The 17,953-nt window shown below is 43.2% G+C and overlaps 2 protein-coding genes across 2 annotated transcripts; both read left to right on the top strand.

Annotated features, from left to right (window-relative positions):
- The first annotated feature begins 2,263 nt into the window (after positions 1-2,263).
- manf (mesencephalic astrocyte-derived neurotrophic factor) lies at positions 2,264-9,628 on the top strand. Its single transcript, XM_030051545.1, has 4 exons — positions 2,264-2,472; positions 4,341-4,468; positions 5,125-5,266; positions 6,967-9,628. The coding sequence occupies exons 1-4, from the start codon at positions 2,385-2,387 to the stop codon at positions 7,149-7,151; spliced, it is 543 nt and encodes a 180-aa protein (XP_029907405.1). The 5' UTR covers positions 2,264-2,384; the 3' UTR covers positions 7,152-9,628.
- Positions 9,629-10,140: 512 nt separating this feature from the next.
- On the top strand, positions 10,141-16,762 carry rbm15b (RNA binding motif protein 15B). The gene has a single exon (XM_030051811.1). The coding sequence runs from the start codon at positions 10,491-10,493 to the stop codon at positions 13,041-13,043; it is 2,553 nt and encodes an 850-aa protein (XP_029907671.1). The 5' UTR covers positions 10,141-10,490; the 3' UTR covers positions 13,044-16,762.
- Positions 16,763-17,953: the final 1,191 nt, after the last annotated feature.

The raw sequence follows: 17,953 nt of genomic DNA, 5'->3' as shown, positions 1-17,953 counted from the left end.
TTTACATCAAATAAATGATCTCAAAGTGCAACAGTTACAATAGAAGAATAAAAAGTAAAAGAATAAAAGGTAAAAGCAAATGTCACAATATCACAATAAGAACAACCAAAATAAGTAGAGCAGTTGAGGTTACAAAACCATACTAAAACAACAAAAAAATAGAAGCAGTGGAAATTACCAAAACCATACTAAAACAACACAATAGACCAAGGACGTTAAATAGGCATGTGAAAAGACATTAAAATAGGCTAACTATGCAAATGCTTTTCTAAAAAGATATGTTTTTAAGCCTTTTTTGAAAGAGTCCAAAGTCTGCGGCGCCCTCAGATGGTCAGGGAGTCCGTTCCACAGACTGGGAGCAGCTGCGCAAAAGGTGCGATCGCCCATAGTTCTGAGTCTAGTCCTTGGAGGCTGGAGGAGATTGGCCTGCCCTGAGTGGAGGTGGCGTGAGGAGGATTGTGGGGTGAGGAGTTCTTTGAGGTAGGGGGGGGGGCAGTGCCATAGAGGCACTTGTGGGTCAGGAGGGAGACTTTAACTTCAGTCATAACTAAACAGATATGTGGCAGATGTAAAATTATTGCTCAAAAGGTACACTGCATTTCACACACACACACACACACACACACACACACACAAGCTTGTACAGCAGCTATGCAAGTCTATAAACAACTGTCCAACTGGAGGGCTTGTCCTCTCCCCACGTTTGAATGAAGCTGAAAGGAAAACTAACAGCCTCGTAGATATGACCTTTTGGCAAAACCCAAGTGCCCCTAAATATTTAATTGCCCTGTCTTGGCTTCTTGCTTCAGATGGTTAGATGGCCTTTTACAAAGCGCCTCCTTTGTAAGGCCTCAGAAAAATTAACCATTCAATGAAGAGTCAACCACAAAATAAAATAATGTATTGCTTATGATGTACACACATTATTCTGTTAGCCAGTACCCACGATTATTTACATTTTTTACATTTACTTTTACATTGGAGAGTGCTGTCTAACACATTGGTCCAGAATCTCCCACAGGTGTTCAGCTGGGTTGAGATGTGGTGAGTGTGAAGGCCATAGCAAATGATTGACATCATTTACATCCTGATCAAACCAGTGAGGACTCGTGTCCTGTGGATGTGGCTGTCGTCATCCTGGAAGAGAGCACTCCCATCAGGATGGAAATGTTTCATCTCAGTGTAACTGTGTGCTGGTTTGATCTGTGAGCCTTAATTTTTACTTTCATTTGTCACCCGTCTGTATCTGCAAGTGTGAGCAAACGTTTATGTATATGCCCTTACATACATGTAGAACTGTACATCTCTGACTATTCCCTTTGTTTTATGAAGACAAACTTTTACAACTGTATTTTCATGTACCTTACTTTGCAAGTGTAAGAGTTGATATGCCAATAAAGTACCTTTGAAGTGGGCTTTGTGTGTGTGTATGAGAGAGAGAGAGAGAGAGAGAGAGAGAGAGAGAGAGAGAGAGAGAGAGAGAGAGAGAATGATCGAACATGCAAACTATATGCAAACATTAAGAGAGCATGACTCTATGGTTGCTGAGTTCCGTAAAATCAAAAATCAAAAATGACTGAGTTTTTTTCCCCCTGACAACTGAGACCTAATATCTCACAACTGTGATTTCCCCCACACGATTATGACTTCATATCACAATTCTTTTCCCCTCATAACTCTGACTTCATATCTCACAATTGTGAGCAAAAGAGTCAGACCTCAGTGTGACTTAATACGTCTGAAAGCTGGAGAATGATGTAATATGAAGTCACATTCTCCACCTGGCAACGCTTCAGTGTTACTAGGCATATTAGACCTGATATGTCGCATCATTTTGTCACAACTGTCACATATGAAGACATATTTAAGCCTGACCGTTTCATCACAGTTGCAAGGTATAAAGTCAGAGCTGTGTGGCATTAAGTCCCTTGTGAGGACAAAAATTTCACCACTGGGAGATGTAAAGTCAAAATTGCGAGATCTTAAGTGTGATACATTAAACATCATATGTGAGGGGAAAAAAAAAAAAAAAAAAAAACTCGTAATCTTTCATTTTCTATTTTTCCCGTCGGGTTAACAGGCTTCCATACGAACCTGCCCTCACCCAATCAGAGCGCGCCAACTGGACGTTCCTCCCGGAATGTTCTGTCTCCGGCCAATCACGCCAAAATGCGTGGAAGACTACAGGAAGTGTCCAAGACGTGGACCAATGAGACGGCGGCGTAGTATGACGTGGCATCAGGAAGCTTGTACAATCAGGAACACTGCGTGCTCACTTTACCGGCGTCTGTACTGTAAGGCTTCCAGCTCATGTATGCGGGTTGTGTGTGAGGAAATTTGAGCGGCGGCAGAGTCAGAAAGCTGAGAGACTTCTTCGTGTCGACATGCTGTGTTTAAGCGGCTTATCCGTGGCGCTGGCGCTCGCCCTGGTGCCAAGCAACAGCGAGGCGCTGAAAGATGGAGAATGTGAAGGTGGGTTTCTGCTAGCTAACCCGAGCTAGCCGCACACTGTCTGCTGGCCTGGCTTCATTAAAACAGCAAAGTTGTTTGTGTTGGATGGGCTTATATATACTGAAAAAATAGGTGTAGGAAAAATCGATTCATTCATTACTGACCGAACTAGACGAGCCAAGGAATCCGTCGGTAGCAAGCATGTTGTGCTGGGTTGTCGCCAAGGGGGCTAAATATTGCTCTATAGTTACGCTACGTTTTGGAGAGTGAAAACTGGCATTTTCCGAGGGGTCCCTTGACCTCTGACCTCCAGCTCTCTGAATGAAAATGGGTTCTCTGGGCAGCCACAAACCATGCAGTCCAAATGTGTTCTCTTGGCCTGTTGTAAAATGGTGTATTTGTTCAGACTGGGGCCTAAACATTCTTGGAGTTGCATAAATTTTGTCTGACTGGAAAGTTGAGACTTGAGGATCCAATGAGCCTAATTTTATGAATATGTGATAATGCTGGCCCTTATGGTTGTCATTTCATTGTAGTGAGAACATTTTTTGAAACTTGGCATCACTGTGTAAAATTAGTAATTGTAACTTTTAGAATAATCAGAGCCTCATGAATGATCATGAATAATCAGAGCCTGTATTTTGCACCCGCCTAATACAGGACAATTCAAAAAACGAAAATTGCTATATTTATCGAGTCAGCACCCAAGTATCATGACAGCATCAAATCAGGAGATAAACCTATCGTCCCAGCTCTATTAAAAAGCCAGCCGTTGTAAGCGTTTTCAGAGAAAGTTGTGTCATTAATGCTATATCCTTTGATCTCACATTCGGCTGCTTTACCTTCCTCCTCACCTCTCTGACAGCTCACAGCCATATGTAAGCCCAGTGGGAGGCTGCCTAACTCATTACACTGTAGTTCTAACCTGTAATAATAGCACATTGCACATTTGGCCTCTTCTAATTCTGGAAATGGGTGCTCCGGGTGATCAGGATGATAAAACAGCAGTGTATGACAGTGTCTCTTAAACTATGGCTATGGTTCTGAACCTAAAATGGGTCATGGGCCTGTTTCTTTTGAGTGCATAAAAGTATGGTTTAACAAGCCTGACTGGTATTTTTTTTTTACCTACCAGATCCAAGCTGACAAAATGTTATGCACCCTTGGAATGAGAAATCCTGCGTCTAAAATAAATGTCTGAAACTGAGGGCTATTTATAGATGGATTTTTATAGATATTGTGATATTGTTCTTTACCAGGAAGGGGTATTGTGGGAAAGCCCCCTGTGGTTTACTGTAGCCACATAAGGAGGTTTTTGGCATCAATTTGAATGAGAATCAGAAATACTTCATTGATCCCCAAGGGGAAATTGGGTCAGCATCCATGAAAAAAGCAAGTGTATGCATTATGTATAAACATGTGCATTAATCCTGCAAATATTGCAACGATAAATACATAAATAAGAAATGGAGCATATGTAAAAAGTCTACCTATATACAGTATATTGCACTGTTGAATTGTTGTTAAATCCTATTGGACAATAATGGAATAATGGGGAAATAATAATAATGTAATGTATCTGAACAGGAAAATAACACCTTTCTTCACCCCGATATTTGTACTGGCTGATGTGTTTGTTACAAGTAATTGTAACAAACACATCAGCCAAACCTCATTTTTATGGTCATTTCCATATTTTGGACTGCAGAGAAAGGAAGAAACCTCTTTGTCAACCTTTTCTTCCAACCAAATACAGATAAACCTGCCAACTCCAGAATTTACTCACATTTGGCTGGTGGTTTGTGTTATTTTCCCACCACATTTGATTGTTGAATTAGTTACCTAGTTATGTAGATTGTCTTTAATATATATTTTCATACTTGTTTCAGTGTGCGTGACCTTCCTGGGAAAGTTCTACCAGTCGCTTCAGGACAACAACGTCAAATTCACCAGTGCAGACATCGAGAACTCCCTTGTAAAGGCCTGCAAAGATGCCAAAGGCAAAGAAAACCGCTTTGTAAGTGAGCAGCCAAATGGCAGATGTTGATAGTCAAAGTGACTGGATGTTATCTGTCAGTGTGTTTTACTGTGTGAGCATGCGTTTCTCAGATGTGAATGGGAAGCAGGAGGGCGGTGCTGGAAAATGAGTGGAACAAAAGCCCTGCTCTGGATGAATGAAGGCTTCAGAAAGTATTTAACAAAACCTTAAGACTGTGTTTTTGTTGCTGACACCCCTCTCCCACGAATCAAGCCTGATCAGCAAGAGGAGAAAAAATAGAGTCAGTACGTTGTTAATAAACCCAAACATCTAGGGAGCATATTTCATTGACTGGACTCGACTTTTTCTCCTATTGTTGAGGTCCTTGGTCAGAAATCCTGTACATGCAGTGTCGCACACAGGCTTTGGAGCAGCCTCCTTTTTTCTTCTATTGTTTTTGTTCTTTTAGGCACTTGGTAAAGGTTGGTTGAGGGTATTTTTATTTCCCAGTTTTCTCCGTTCGGAACTCAATAAACCAAAACCGATAAATGCCCTGTTAAAAATTCATGTGAAGTCACTCTTTCTAATTCTTGAAAAAGTTGTCCTGTAACAAGCTCCTCCTCCTCCTCAAGCATCCATACCAGTGTGAACCAGTCAAATAGCATTTCTCGCTCTCTGTCCTGCCTGCTTTGTAGTGTTACTACATCGGGGCAACAAGTGACGCCGCCACCAAGATGATCAACGAGGTGTCCAGGCCGCTCAGCTCCCACGTCCCAGTGGAGAAGGTCTGTGAGAAGCTGAAGAAGAAGGACAGTCAGATCTGCGAGCTGAAATATGGTACGTCCCTCAGGGGGGAACACAGACTTTTTTATTCCCATTTGTTTGTTGTGCTGTTTATTTTGCTCAGTCTTCCATGTGTCTTTTCTCTGTCTTTCATTCTGCCCCCTGCCTTTCCTCTCTCTTTTCCCCTGTCTTTATTTGCTTCATTATTTTCATGCATTAAAGCACACATTTCTCAAATACTGTCACCGAGATCTGTTTTAGGTGCTTTAAAAAATGTTATAAGAACTTTTCGAAATCATACTCCCCTCTAGCTGTACGTAGAACCGTCATAAATGAGGGATGGCACACATTTCATTTATTGATGGGAGACAAGACTGAAAGTGAAGCCGAGCTGAATGACAGTGTAGGGATATTAAATCGAAATGCTTCAACTCAGTTGAACCATCTGGGAATGATTAAAATGTCACTTTAATAAAAAGATTTCCTCCCTTGCTCTTTTTTCATTCGGATCCTAGAAATGTCTAGTGCATGTCGCCTGTCGTTTAATTAAGATGCCTCTCTAAAAGTCCTTTTTGAAATATTTTCATAATTGTGTCCAGCCACTTGACTCCCACTGGGATGGTGCCATTATTCTGGAAGTAAATTACAAAATTAAGTGACTTCATAGGAATTTCAATTCATTTTTATAAATGACACATATTTGTGGGAATTTCTGTTTTCTCAATTTCTACTTGTGTTCATTTGATAAATTCTTTTAAGAGTTTAGACTTGGGTTTATTTCACATTGCTGAAGCAGTGCAAGATATGGGGCCTTCAATTGCTTAAAAAAGGACTTGAATTTTTAGATTCTGTGTTATTTTGTTAAGGGTTCACTTTTCATGTTTCTGCCTTAAATTTATTCATTTTGCACCCATTTTCCAACATTTCCTCTTTATTTAACATGTTGTTAAACAGTGACAGGAAAGATTTTAGGGAAAAGTCGAGGCACATTCAAACCATTATGTATATTTAGCTCTGTGGGAAATCAAACCCACCACCTGCCTAATGCAGGTCATTTTGAGCAGTGACTGTTCAGTCCACCAGCTGCTGTACAGAATATGTCCCACTGATATGCCTTTTTTGATTTGTCTATGACTCATGAGGAAAACAAATAATGCTGCCCACAAGCACTCTCAGGAATCATACTTGGCAATGTAGTTTAAAGAACCAAATCACCCAAAACACTTTAGTCAAGGATACAGTGGGCCCTTTTGTATTTGTAGTGTCAACACTAATGTGTGACAGCCTGCGGTGAAATACATTTTGTTTTATTTTTGTGGTGAGATGTTAGTGTTTTTGTCGGGTAATGCTAAAAAATAAAGTAGTTGGGTATTAATGGGCCAGAGATAAGGAATAGAATTGGTGGGCAGTTCAGGAAAGATGGTGACAGCTATCAGGAGGAGGGGGGGGGGGTGTGAAGGAGTTTGGATCAAAGGAAGAAAAGGAAGGAAGTAATTCTGATGAGTCCGAGGGTCAAATAAACCCTCTAGTGGAGGCGAGGCATGTAGTCATGAAGTTGGATCACAGGTCGCTAGAGAAATATGAGATGCACGATAATGCCAGGTGTGAGCTGTGATCTGTCTCAGCTGTCCACCTGTGATTGGATCACCTGAGGTGGATGTTAAAACCAGGAGTGAACAAACTCGAGCAAGTGGATCATAAAGTAAACTTCCCATCCTGATTTTTAAGTCTCCTCTTTTGTGTCTCCCGTGCAGACAAACAGCTGGACCTGAGCACAGTGGACCTTAAAAAACTCAAGGTGAAGGATCTGAAGAAGATTCTGGAGGAGTGGGGGGAGTCCTGTAAGGGCTGCGCAGAGAAGTCCGACTTCATCCGCAAAATCACAGAGCTCATGCCCAAGTACGCCCCCTCAGCCGCCAAAGCACGGACAGAACTGTAATAGGGAACAACAAAAACTAATAATAAAAACAGTCATACAACTTTGGACTTGGACTTGGACCAGACTGCTATCCAGTGAGGATGACGATCAGAAGAGGAGAAGGGGGTGGGGGTGGGGGTGGTGTTTTTGGGGAGGGGGGTGCGGAGCTTTTGTCTGCAATGTGTGTCTCAGTCTCTTTCTTGAGGTGTACACTCGTCTGCTATCCCACACGGATTCAGAAGTATAAGGATTAGTGTATGTCAGGTGTTAGTCCCATACTATGCTTTTACATCGAGTGTAACAGCCATGGGAAGCAAAGTCGGGGTGGAATTCAGAGAACAGTATCCATGAAAAATACAGCAGCGGCCACACATTGGACCCATCAAGCATAAAGGTAATAAACGGGACCATCAGCTAGCCATGTTTTAACTTGTATGCCATCACTACAATCACCGGTAATGCCAAGATGCTTTTGGGAAAGTCACCCCATCAGTCCTTTGAATACGTGTTCAGTTTCTTTTTGGCAAGTTTTCACCACGTCTCCTCTTTTCTCCTGTAAGTTGGAACTGATGGTGAACAATACGCGCGGATGCTTATCTGCATAGTTCTGCCGTTCTGTTTCTTGCCTATGGAAACAGGTGTAAGAAGCTGGACGATTGAGGGCCTTTCTCGGTGGGTAATGGTCACTGAGCTTTATGTCAGCCACCATAACTAAATGTAAAGTGGAGTTAGCCATGAGCAGGTTTCTACACTGGCTTCTGGGTTCATCAGAAGGTCACTCTCCTGCAGAGACATTGTATTCTCTCTCTCACTTTTTAACCCTCAATCTTACATTTTTGTAGTTTGTAGCAAACACATCAATATTCTGAATATTTCATGACCCAGGGACCAAGTTAAAATATCGAATAACTACTGTATAATGAACTTCATAAAATTGTAAAATTAGCTTGTGTTTTTCCCTTAGTCTCACGCTTTTCCTTTTTTAATACAAGATTTCTGCAGGACGCTGACACTGCGCGACCCGGTCAACAGTCGGAGAGAACTTCTCTTAGTCTCAGGTGTCTTTGTGATAGACTTGACTTGGCATATATACTCAGCAGTGTAATTTGGTACTCTTCACTGCTACAGTAAAACCTAAACTTTTTTACTCATTGTCATAGTCAAACACTCCTCAGATGGAGAGGCGTTGTATGGATCACCCATGCAGATAAAATCCTTGAAGTAATCTCCAAAGTAGGTCGACTTCTCTTTGATAAAGTTGCTCAGGACAGACCTGTATAGCGTTACTGATTATTGTCTCTGTCACCCCAAAATTGCAATTTATGCTTAACAAGGGGATATTTGAGACGGGGCTGGTGTGGAATTTGACTGAACAAACACACATCTCAAGATACAAGGGCATTCTCTGTATGAAGTCAACATAGAAGTTTGTGGGTCATAGAAATATGTATTGACAGAGCTCCAGTTAATTCCTTGCCACAAGTAGGCAGCTAGGGAGGGTGCTGCATAGGCAGTATGTGAAACTCTCACCAAGCTTTGATATATCCAGAAACTGTACAATATTAAGTTCAGTACAAATCAGATTAATTCATTGTAATTCCTTTGGAAAGAGCTGCTTTGCTACAATAACATACACAAGAGGGGCATGGCGTTCTGTTAAAACAAGATGTCCTACTCTTTGGCGTTGAAAGATCGATGTGTATAACAACAGTCAGATTGGGAGTTTCAAATGGTACGGCTAAACTTCCACCCTCAGCAGAAGCAAAGATATTTATAGGTTAGGTAATTTATTCTTTCAGATTTCAGTTTATGTGGACATGCACATGGTAGATTCATGTTTTCCTGCTTTTTGTTGTCTTCCCGATCACCTCCCAGATCATTTCTGCACAGCAGCTGTCACTGTCCCCTCACTACAAATCTTGCTTCTCCTAATCCACCTTCCACTTCCAGCAGAATTGGGGTCAGTTCACTTGCAGTACAATCCAGTTAGGAGGTGGACTTCTCTCTTGATATTGCCAAAATAAATAAAAATAAACTGGGCCCTTATTCAGAGTTTTGATTCAGATTGCCTGTGTCTATGTCAACAGTGCGAAAACACGTGCAATTCAAATTTCTAAAGCTGGTTAAAGAAAATTGCCTTTGAAATATTTTCACTGTCAATCTATGATGATGTCACTGAGTGTGAATCTCTTGTGATCAGTGAGTGAAGCTCCACTCTGTCTCACATATTGCAGTGCAGCTGAACTGACCTTCAGCTCTGACTTCCACCCTGACCGCGGCCTCTTACAGAAGGGATAGATATTTTATTGGTTGATGTAAGCAAACGGTGTGTACTTTAAAACATAGACAATTAAATATGTGTGACACTTGAAAAGACTTGATACAGGAGATGTAAAGTTAAAATATGCTGTTGTTTCACCTTGACCTTTCGTGTAAGGCCTGATCATTTATTACATCTGTGTTACTACTATACTTTTTCATTAAAATATGAAAAAAAACTTGTATGTGGAGTGTCAGGATGTCTTTTCCCTAGTCCTCTGACCAGGACTGGGGTGAAATTCAGCTCAGTGGGAGTAATCTGACATTTAGTAAGTGGTAATTAACTATTATCCAAATTAGTTACTATATGGAAAACAAAACAAACAAAAACACTCAAACAAACAAACAAAAGAAATGAGTTCTTTGGTAGTTTGAAAAATAGCCAATTACTTGATAAGTGTGGGAATTTAAGCATTTTGATTGTGATATACACAGTGTACAATAATAAAAATAAGTAATATGGAGGTGCAATAAAAATAAGAAACGTAACTTAAAAAAAAAAACTACAGATATCCGATGAATTAACATTTTTTCTTAAAAGTTTGAATGGATAGCTTTAAATTCTGTGTTTTTATGATGATAAAAAGGTGCAAAAGAGGGAAATACAGCAAAAAGAAAACATACCTAATGAAATAAAGATTAAAAACAGTTATTAACAATATTAATAACAAACGTTAGTGTATGACAGTAAACTCATTTGAAGCTGTTTGAAGTGACGCCCAGACTGTGTGAAAGCGGGACACGTCATGACGGCCGCTCCAGCTGCGTCATGACAAGCCCCGCCCATCAAGGGGGAAAGCGCACATTCCTATTGTCCAAGATGGCGGCGTCGTTGCAGATCCTCTGATGCTGACATGTTTTTAAAGGAGTTTATCCTTTTAGTTCGGTATACATGCAATTGTTCAGTGTCTCGAGCGTTAGCTTTCCTTTGCCGAAGCCCTCGTTCGCCAGGTTGTTCGTGCTAGCACCCCTGGAATTCGCTCCCTGGGCCGGATTCCCTTTGCAGGCACTGAAAAGTTTGGGGTCCATCATCATTTGAAAATGAAGAGGCAGGCCGGGCGAGAGACTAGTCCGTCCAGGGCTTTAGCCAAACGGATACGGGAAAGGGAACGAGAGAGTGCACGGAGAGAGGAGCTGCCGCCGCCGCCGCTGGCTCTGCTGCTGGCGGAGAGTCGTGGATACCACAAGAGGAGCCGGAGCAGAGAGCGAGAGAAGCCCCGGCTGAGGGAGGAGCGGGCGGCTGCCTTGGAGCTCCACCACCGACATGAGCTCGGGCTTCTCGGTCGTCCGCCGCTACGGACCACGGCGGCGGAGCTGCCCGCCAGCAGGCCGGGCACTCTGGAATACAAAACCCTGCTCATCAGCAACCTCGGCTCCCAGGTGTCAGACGAGGATGTGGAGGACGCGCTTTTTCATGAGTTCAAAAAGTTCGGGGACGTTAGTGTAAAACTCTCGCACACGCCGGAGCTGGGGCGGATCGCCTACGTTAATTTCCGGCATCCCGAGGACGCCAAGGAGGCCAGGCACGCCAAATCCTCCAGGTTAGTTCTGGGCGACCGCCAACTTAAAATTGAACCCATGTATGTCCGGAGGCGAAGCGTCACGCCACCGGATGTCGGCTATTTACCCCTGCACGCTCCCTACCCGTACCGACAGCGCTCCCTGTCCCCACCGGGACCGGGACTGAGCAACCTCAGAGACATCAGAGCTAGGCATTATGCCCTGGAGAGCCTGGGTCTGAGCAGAGAGAGGGAGAGGATCTTGGATTATTATGGTATGCTGGACGAGAGGGGCAGGCCCTATGGCTTCCCACCTATGCCAGTGGTGGAGGATTTGAAACCCGAAGATGATCAGAGGGCTACTAGTAACCTTTTTATAGGAAATTTGGATCACAATGTCACAGAGGGGGAGCTACGGAGGGGTTTTGACAAGTATGGGATTATAGAGGATGTTGTGATAAAGCGACCGGCACGTGGCCAAGGTGGAGCGTATGCTTTTGTGAAGTTCCAGAACCTTGACATGGCACACCGGGCCAAAGTGGCCATGCAGGGCCGGGTGATCGGCGGCAACCCGGTGAAGATAGGCTATGGCAAAGCAAACCCAACTACACGGCTCTGGGTGGGCGGTCTTGGGCCTGGGAACTCCCTTGCCGCCCTTGCTAGGGAGTTTGATCGTTTTGGGAGCATAAGGAACATTGATTATGTTAAAGGGGATAGTTTTGCTTACATTCAGTACGAGAGTTTGGACGCTGCCCAAGCCGCTTGTACCCAAATGAGGGGGTTCCCTTTAGGAGGCCCTGAGAGACGTCTCAGGGTGGACTTTGCAAAAGTTGAGGAAAGCCCATCTCGTCCATTCCCCCCAGGTTACCAGCCTCCTCTCCCTCTCGCCTCCCACTATGACCTCCTTGGAGATGCGTACAGCCGCCATCGCAGCCTGGAGCGAGAGCTGAGTCGAACCAGGGACCGCTCCTCGCCTCCAACCCACAGCCTCCTCTCACAGAGGGAGCGAGAGAGGGCCCTGCTGGAGAGAGACTATACAACCAGCCCCACGCGCAGCCTGGAGAGGAGGGTAGGGGGAGTGGAGGCATTTGGGAGAGCTGGAAGAGGAGCGAGGAGCCGCAGCAGGAGTAGGGAGCGCTGGCTGAAGGAGAGGGAGGAGAGGAGGAACAGGAGGCGGAGCAGGAGTAGGAGTGTGTCCACTGACAGACACACAGAAGACCGGGAGAGAGAACGGGAAAAGGAGAGGGGGAGGTCTAAGATCAGAGGCCAGCCAGGGGCCGTGTCTCCTGAGGCCAGCCCGGACCGAGCCCGAGTCCGTGCCCCCGACTCCACCACAGAGCCGAGAGACCACTCCCCTGACAGCGGAGGAGGAGGGCGCACCTCTGCCACCGGTGAAGAGGATGCCGCACTGACCTCTGGCCGCCACCACAGCAAGAGGTCCTCCAGCGAACACCTGAACAACCATCACCACCGCAACAGCGAGGTCAACACTGCCGGCTCTCCTGCCACACACACGGACACGCACAGCTCCTCCTCCCCGAGCACGCTGACAGAGTTCGCCCAGGCCAGCCTCTCCAAATCATGGCACGGCTTCTTTGCACTGAAGAACAGCAGCTTTCCCACGGACCTCTACATGCTGGAGGGGGGCTCCTCCTTCTTCACCACTGTGATGAAGGACAGCCTAAAGCTCCAGAGTCAAAACCAGCCCAGCCAGCTGAAGATCGCACAGAGGCTCCGCATGGACCAGACCAGACTCGACGAGGTGTCACGTCGCATCAAACAGGGCAGGCCCGATGGATTTGCCATCCTCTTGGCTCTCCAGGGCCCAATCGACCGCCAGGCCCCTCCCCCCGAGCCAGGACTTCAGGTCCGCTTGCTTCGCCACCTGGTGACCTACTTGCGCAACAAGGAGGCAGCCGGGGTTATAAGCCTCCCTGCAACTAAAGAAGGTGGGACGGGGGCGATGCTGTACGCCTTCCCTCCTGGGGAGTTCTCTCAGCAGTACCTCCAGACAGCCAAAAGGACTGTGGGTAATCTGGATGAGGAGCACATGGTTATTGTGATCGTCAGTGACACTAATTGGTTATTGAAGTGACATACGCTAATATACAACATGCGTGCATACACCTACAGACACTCAAATTCTCTCTCTCTCACACACACACACACACACAGAACTGAGAAGAGACTACTCTTGGTAATTAGCTTACCATACAAATACTTCCATGTTGTTTTTATTGTGGAAAACACAGATGCTTTTTATTGTTTTAGTCCGTCAGCATCTTATAAATGAAACACAACCATTTACACTACGTCTCTCAACCTTTCTCTCTCTGTTTTTACTCTCCCTTACGCTCTGATGTTGGCTGCTGGGTTGTCGTTTCCACCATAGGTAGACATAAGGAATGATGGTGGTTCCTTGGAATCCTGGGAAATGAAGTTTTTAAAGTGTTAAACATTTACAGGTGAGAGGATATAAATGTATAGGCCTGCTGTACTTAAAGGCAATACTATTGTTTTTGTATCCTAAGTTGTAACATAAAACACTAAATCTGAGGGTATATGCTGTTTGCTTTATCTGTCTGTTTTGTATGAACCTGACCAACTTGTTAGGATATATCCAACAGTAGTGGGACTAGAAGGTTTTATTCAATATGATTGTACTGTAAACCAGGTGGGAAAGCGGTGCCAGCCACCAACCAACTACAGTTAAGTTTGGTTGTGTGGCTACTTAAGTTTATTTCCTCCACTGGCCACTTTCGCAGGTTTGAACTGTTCTCCCATATTTTAAGACGCACCAGCTGCTGTGGCCAGCAGAGAGAAAAGTGAATTTCCTCACCTCTCTATGTGACTGTATATTTTACCTAGTTAGCGTTTTTACAAATTCAACCATTCCAGTTTTCTTTCATTTTGAAAGGCCTGTGTGTGTGATATGTTGTTGCATGCAGGAAAAAGCAAAAGTTAGTTATATTTTTCTGTCTTTTAAAATATGCTTCCCTCTCAGTGTCTCCACCGATGCTCACTTGACTGTAAATTGAAGTGACTTGTCACTTGAGATGTCGGAATCTGCTGAGGCTACATGTTCAGCAGTGCTCTTGTCATACTGGGGTCTGATCGTGTTACTGGTTCAGATGTAACTGCTTACATTATTGTGTACTGATTTTTTTTTTTTTTAATGTACTTTTTAATACATCCATCCACCTTTTCATCCATCCATACTTCTCTCTTCCATCCGCCAGTGATCGAGCCTCAAACGATCTGATTATGTGCTTGTTTCCCTCGTGTTGTAGCACTAACATCACTGATAGGTCTGTCCAGCTGTAAGCGAATGAAACAATGCTTTTGTTGAAATCCAGCTTTCATGTGGGTTTCAAATAACTGCATCAACTTTGTCAGGCCCTTTAATTGCCTCAAAAATGACAAAAAAACAACACATGCATCATTGTATAAGTCAAATCCACTCTGAGCATTCCCAGAATAGTTCAAACAGTTTTGAGGCTGATGTTTGTTTGTTTTTTTATCAGATATATAACAAGAGTAGTGGTGGCCAGCTTCCAAACCAATATCATTTCGGTATGTGTGTAACTGAATTGTCAGTCACTTTATTGTCAAATTTCAGGGTTAAGTCCATTTTCTGTGTGTGCCAAGAGATGCTTTTTTGGGAAACGGCGTCGATTTAAATCACTTTTACCCCTCTGATTCTAGAGTGCGAGCGGCAGTGGAGGCGGGCGAGTCAGACTAAAAAAGGGAAATCTGTGTGTACACCTAAGATGGCTGCCGTAGAGTTTTGCTCTTGTTGTCATGGAAATGAGTGTTGCGTCGTGGGTGCTTTAAAAGTTAGAAGGTTCACGTCAGCCAAGGCTCAGTGAAAACCTTTGCCATGGAAACGCATCAGCATTCTGCACCTTCTCACCTGCACTGTACTGATGTTTATATCCATGACAACATCACCAAACTGTCAGACAACTTAGCTCTGCCGGTGAAGGGAACAGGAATGCAGTTCATCTGTTCTAGAGGGGCGGGGACATGTAACATCTCCAGTGTAGCTGATGGGGGTGATCGAAATTGCTGTCGAACAACACTATCAGCTGCTTGAATGATTTTTGTGACAAAGAAACTGTAATTCCCATAGACCTAATGGAGATCCATTTTAGATTGAAAAAATTATCTGGTTTGGTCAACAAATTGTCAAAAGGCAGCTAATAGTGTGCAGCTTTTAGCGATTCACTTCATTCAAATTCTACAGTCAAGGAAATCTGGCTGGTGATGTGAACTGAGCTGATCTGAGATCAGTGGACAAATAAGACTAGACATATGGCGTTGCTGCTCTCAGCATTTTCCAGTTTGATGACAGCAGAAACGGTTTAATCTGTGAAGTCCTCCATGAGAAACAACATTACAGGCTATTGAGGATCTAAAAATGCATACTTTGGATGGGATTTGATTTTTATTGCCTGTACTGCCTTTTTTAAGAGTAGATGTGATGTTAGCTAAAAAAAAAAAAAAAAGGGGGGGGGCGGTATTGCAATTTGGAACAGAGCTCATTTGTTTTTATTCTGTTTGAAATCAAAACAGGTATCATATTATTCAGTGGTTATTTTGGAACAGAAATGCTCGAGGCCGCTGGAGAGCAGCCTCAGTGTCTAATTAGCCCACACACTGTGTGCATCCTTTTGAATCCAGGCCCAACACTTCCACACTCAAAAGGTTTGATAAATCCCCTCAGTTAGTGTCCGACTTGCAACAGGATGCATGGGCGGTATTTGTCACTGTAATTTAACAACAACAATGCACTTGAACACCATACCATAGCCATCTTTATAACATTTGCTCAGTTGGTAAAGTTCTAACACTGCTTGATGAGGTAATTTGTTCCAGTCCACATGAAGTATACTCCTGTTCATGTTCATTCATGGTACTGCAAGGCTGTGTGGGGAACGCTGGACAGCAAATTGCCTAAATTATACATGAACGTTTGTTTTTAACCCATGAAACCCTGTTGTCTTGAAGGTACCTGTCATGGTTACAACACTATAGTTTGCCTTTTCTTTTTGTTCCCACCACCACTGTACATGTTTCCTAGTCATTTTTTCTATTTATTGGTCTTTTTAAACATGGTCAATGCAATACATTTGGTTCTACAGCTTGAATGTGTTTGATGAAGAACACTCTAAAGCAACCCGACTTGAACAGACAGAAAGTATGGATAACCAGTGTTTCCTTCAGAATTTGGAATTTGAATTGTATTTTCCAGAGTGCTTTTTTTTTTTTTTTTTTTTTTTTTTTGATGTTATTTACTGTTTTACCAAAAGCTCTCAAATCTGTATGTCCTCATCAAAAGTACCCATAACGTGATTTGTGTCGTCTATTTCAAGTTTTTCAAATAATACCTGTTTCATGGAAAAAAGCCAACAGAACCTGCACCGCTCAGTGGTGCGGTAGCTGTGGGAAACACTGGTTCACATGTTGCTGAATGTCCATCAACAAACCAACTGTAAAAACATGCCTGTTTGGTTAAAAAAAAAAAAGAAAGAAAAGAAAAGCTCTGTAAAAAATCAACAACAAATACACTACTTTTTATATCCAGACTCTGAAAAGTGACAAGTTGTGAATGCATACTACTTTTCCTGTCTCAGCTAAGCTTGTGCTCTGCTGTGTTCTGACCGATGACGTTACACAGACCAGGAAACGCGCTACTCCATGACGACAATCGGTTTTGTACACAGGTTCGCTCGTTTTGGTTTTGATTTCTGTCGACATTAGAACATGTAATCTGGAAAAATGTAATAAAACATTTTATGCTCTTCTTTCTAAGACTGCGGATTGAGTGGCCTTGTTTTTGTGACTTGTGCAGTGTCCAAGTTTTTTAAAAACATGTTATTCCCCCTTTCATGTGTTTAGTCACATATTTACTAACCTTTGATTTAAATATGAGTTATACATTTTGGGGGAAAATGTTACCTAATGTGCAATCCACAATATCAAAGAGAGGCAAAAATAATTACCTCCTCTCACATGTTATTCTTTTGTGAGAGGGCTCAAGATAGCTACTAACCTCAGTTATATTAATGAGTTTTACTTTCATGCTAGAAAATATTTTATCAAAGCGAGCATTGCATTTTTCAAATGGTTTGGATTAAAACTTCATTCATATCCAAAGTGTATTGAGCTTTCATGATGATCAAACACTACATTTCCTTCTCAGTTTTCTCCCTCTCAGTGTTCTCTATCTATCTATCTATAGATATATCTATAAATAGATATGTGTGTGTGTGTGTGTAGATAGATATAGTGCTTTTTCTGCCACTGGGCAAGGTCTGACAGCATTTTAGCAGAGAAATGATTTAGTACTTTGGAATAATTAACATTTAACAAATGTTAATAAACTGCCATGCCTCGGAGTGTTTCTCTTAAAATCAAGTTAACGAACAGGATTTTCTGCCCATGTGTGCTGTGCAGGTGAATGCCATCCTCCTTCACCTCAGGTATTTCTCTGATCAAGCTCTATTTTCATTGTGTCATCTCAGCACATCATGTTCAAACACTAGGGGGCAGTAGGCACAAGCAAAAAGAATTGGCGATGACTCAGAGATGCCTAAAGGCAGCAGACAGTAGGCTGCAGTCCTAATCTCATCTTTCCAAAACTTGAAAAGATAGCAGGGGGAAAAGGCTAAAAGCTTCCACCGAATTTATCTCGCAGTAACTCTGAACTCATTCAGACCTACAATCCTGAAAACTGACCTGTTGAGAGCCACTTCAAAGAGAATACTAAGTTACCTCGTTGTATCTGGAGCAAATCTAACTCCAGGAGGGGGGAAGCATAATGGGCTTGTGTTGCTCTAATTTTCCCTCTATGATGTTCGTACTAGTTAAACGAAGAGACAGCTGGTTATGTGCACCAGTCCTCGCTTTACTTTGCCATGCACGGCTTTCCAAAAGACAGGAACTGCAGTGCTGGCTATCAGATGTCCCCATCCCCACCCTGACACAACCACAGAGCCTTGT

This window comes from Myripristis murdjan, chromosome 5 (genome assembly GCF_902150065.1).
Source record: "Myripristis murdjan chromosome 5, fMyrMur1.1, whole genome shotgun sequence".
Lineage (NCBI taxonomy): Eukaryota > Metazoa > Chordata > Actinopteri > Holocentriformes > Holocentridae > Myripristis > Myripristis murdjan.
This window is presented reverse-complemented; position numbering and strand designations above follow the sequence as displayed.